This window comes from Oryzias latipes, chromosome 8, assembly GCF_002234675.1.
Source record: "Oryzias latipes chromosome 8, ASM223467v1".
NCBI lineage: Eukaryota > Metazoa > Chordata > Actinopteri > Beloniformes > Adrianichthyidae > Oryzias > Oryzias latipes.
In genome coordinates this window covers 14875401-14877716 of record NC_019866.2, presented here as the reverse complement: position 1 = coordinate 14877716, position 2316 = coordinate 14875401, and the positions used below count along the sequence as shown (strand labels likewise).

The 2316-nt window shown below is 34.2% G+C and overlaps 1 gene segment (V, D, J or C); it reads right to left on the bottom strand.

Moving 5' to 3' along the window:
- Positions 1-856: 856 nt before the first annotated feature.
- LOC101158528 lies at positions 857-1360 on the bottom strand. The segment is given in 2 exon segments: positions 857-1176; positions 1251-1360. Coding segments are annotated over 2 exon segments (348 nt in total).
- Positions 1361-2316: the final 956 nt, after the last annotated feature.

The following is a 2316-nucleotide window of genomic DNA, read 5'->3' as shown; positions in this document are numbered from 1 at the left end:
AAAAAACAAAGGGAAAATATGAAAACTCCACGCAGAAAGCTCCCTGTCAGGATTTGAATCAGGGCCTTCTCACAGTGAGGTGAGAGCACTAACCACTGTACTGTCATGTTCAAAGTCTCTAAAATTACAGTTTTTCCCCATTCTGGTGCTCGATCTGAACTGCAGCAGATCTTCTTGAACATATCTACATGATGACAAATTTGCTTTAACGAGCAGTTGGACCCAATAAAGTGGCCAGTGAGTTTACACTGGAGCTTTTTACTACAAATTTCACTGAAAAACAAGTTCAGCATTGATATAAACTCTTCCAACGATAGACTGACTCTAAGTGGACATGTAAACAGGATTATTTAAATATTTGATATGATTATTGGTGTATTTTCCTGTTTTTAATATAAATTACCCTGAAAATTTCTTGAAAAATATTTGTTTTTAAAATTTCCTTTTTGAGTAAATTGTAAAAAGAATGTAAGCAAACTTGTTGACAGACAGAACAGTAAAAAGAAGAGAAAATAGTCAACAACTAAAATTCTGAATAATGAAAAATGACAAGTTAATGGAATTCATTCATATATATATATATATATATATATATATATATATATAGATAGATATAGATATATATATATATATATATAGATATATATAGATATATATATATATAGATAGATAGATCGATAGATAGATATGTTCAATCAATCAGTGATATAATATTATCTTATTCTATGTGCAGTGTCATTTAGATTGAAATTACATTTTTCTTTGAGCAGATCTTTGTCATTGGTAGTGTTAGAGCGCCTCCTCTGGTGGATTCATGTTACAAGTTTTCAGGCTCTGAGGGGTTTTTGTTCAGGTCTGCTGATGGTTTGTGTCACTGTGACCTTCTGGCACAGAAATACACAGCAGAGTCTTCAGGCTGCATGTTCTTTCCATTTAGAGTCACTCTCTTGTTGGAAGAGTCCAAATCAATGCTGAACTTGTTCTTCAGTGAATCTTTGTAGTGAGAGGCTCCAGTGTGTTTTATCCCAATCCACTCCAGTCCTTTCCCTGCAGGCTGTCTGATCCAACCTGTGTAGTAGCTGCTCAGAGAATAAGAGACCTGACAGGTGATGGTCAGCCTCTCACCTGGCTGCAGACTCACAGAGTCTGGCTGTGTCAGCTGTTCACACTTTACACCTGAAGAGGACAAACAGTTTCATGGTTAATGGTGTAACAACAGTGAACAGTGTCTTTGTCTCAGTCAAACTCACAGGATCCAGCAGCCAGAAGCAGCAGCAGAACTACAGAGAACATGATGAGGATGATGATGAAGATGACTGATTGGAGCTTCTACTTGGCTGACAACATGACACCAGGTCTTTTTAAGATGAATGGTGATGTAAGAGCCTGATTTCCTTACAGCATATGTGGGCTGTCAGGAAATGATATGTTAGTAAAATGACAGATCAGATCAACATTTACATGTGGGGCAGAAGAACAAATATCTATATTTTGGTGAATAAACCTGAATATAACCTATGAAGCATGTTTTTGGACGGTGGGAGGAATATTTGTGTTAAATATTAATTTACTAAATATATTTAAATCTTGATCATTTGTCAATTTTTTATCTTCCTTGTTTCACAGTTTGCTCATGTTTAAGGTTATTTACAAAAGTTTGAGTTCCTTCCTCAAGCCTTTAGATACCACATCATCTTTTCATTTACTTTTACATCGTTAAATATTTACATTAAAACACATTTGTCTTGTTACGGAGCCCGTGACCTAACATGGGTAAAATAATAAATGTCTTGTTCCCACAAATTCATATCTTGTTTCAACAAGTTAATATATTTTTCCCACAAAATATTATCTTGTTCCCAAGCAATTATTAATTGATGCAAATTAAATAATATTTTGTTCCCATTCATAAATATGGATGTGAGCAATATTAGGATTTACAGCAGATACCTACACATTTCTGTCTTTGTGTGTCTGATTACATTAAACGGAAGACACAGACGATGTTTATAGATCAAAGGTCTTTGTTTTAAAAAACTCTAAAAAAGCATAATTTTCGTTAGCAGTCATTTTACATCTGAAGGCTAGTAAGCTACATGATACGTATTATTATTATTATTATTAATATTATCCCACTATTTCAGTCCCTCGAAATTATTAATTTGTGCAAACGAAATAATTAATTTGTGCAAACGAAATAATTATTCAAGTGATAAGTCATTCATAAACAGGATATGCTCTCTGTTCTAGTGCAAAAGCCGCATTCAGCGGTAACTTCCGTGTCTCTTTGACCCACATTCATTCAAGAAAGGAAAA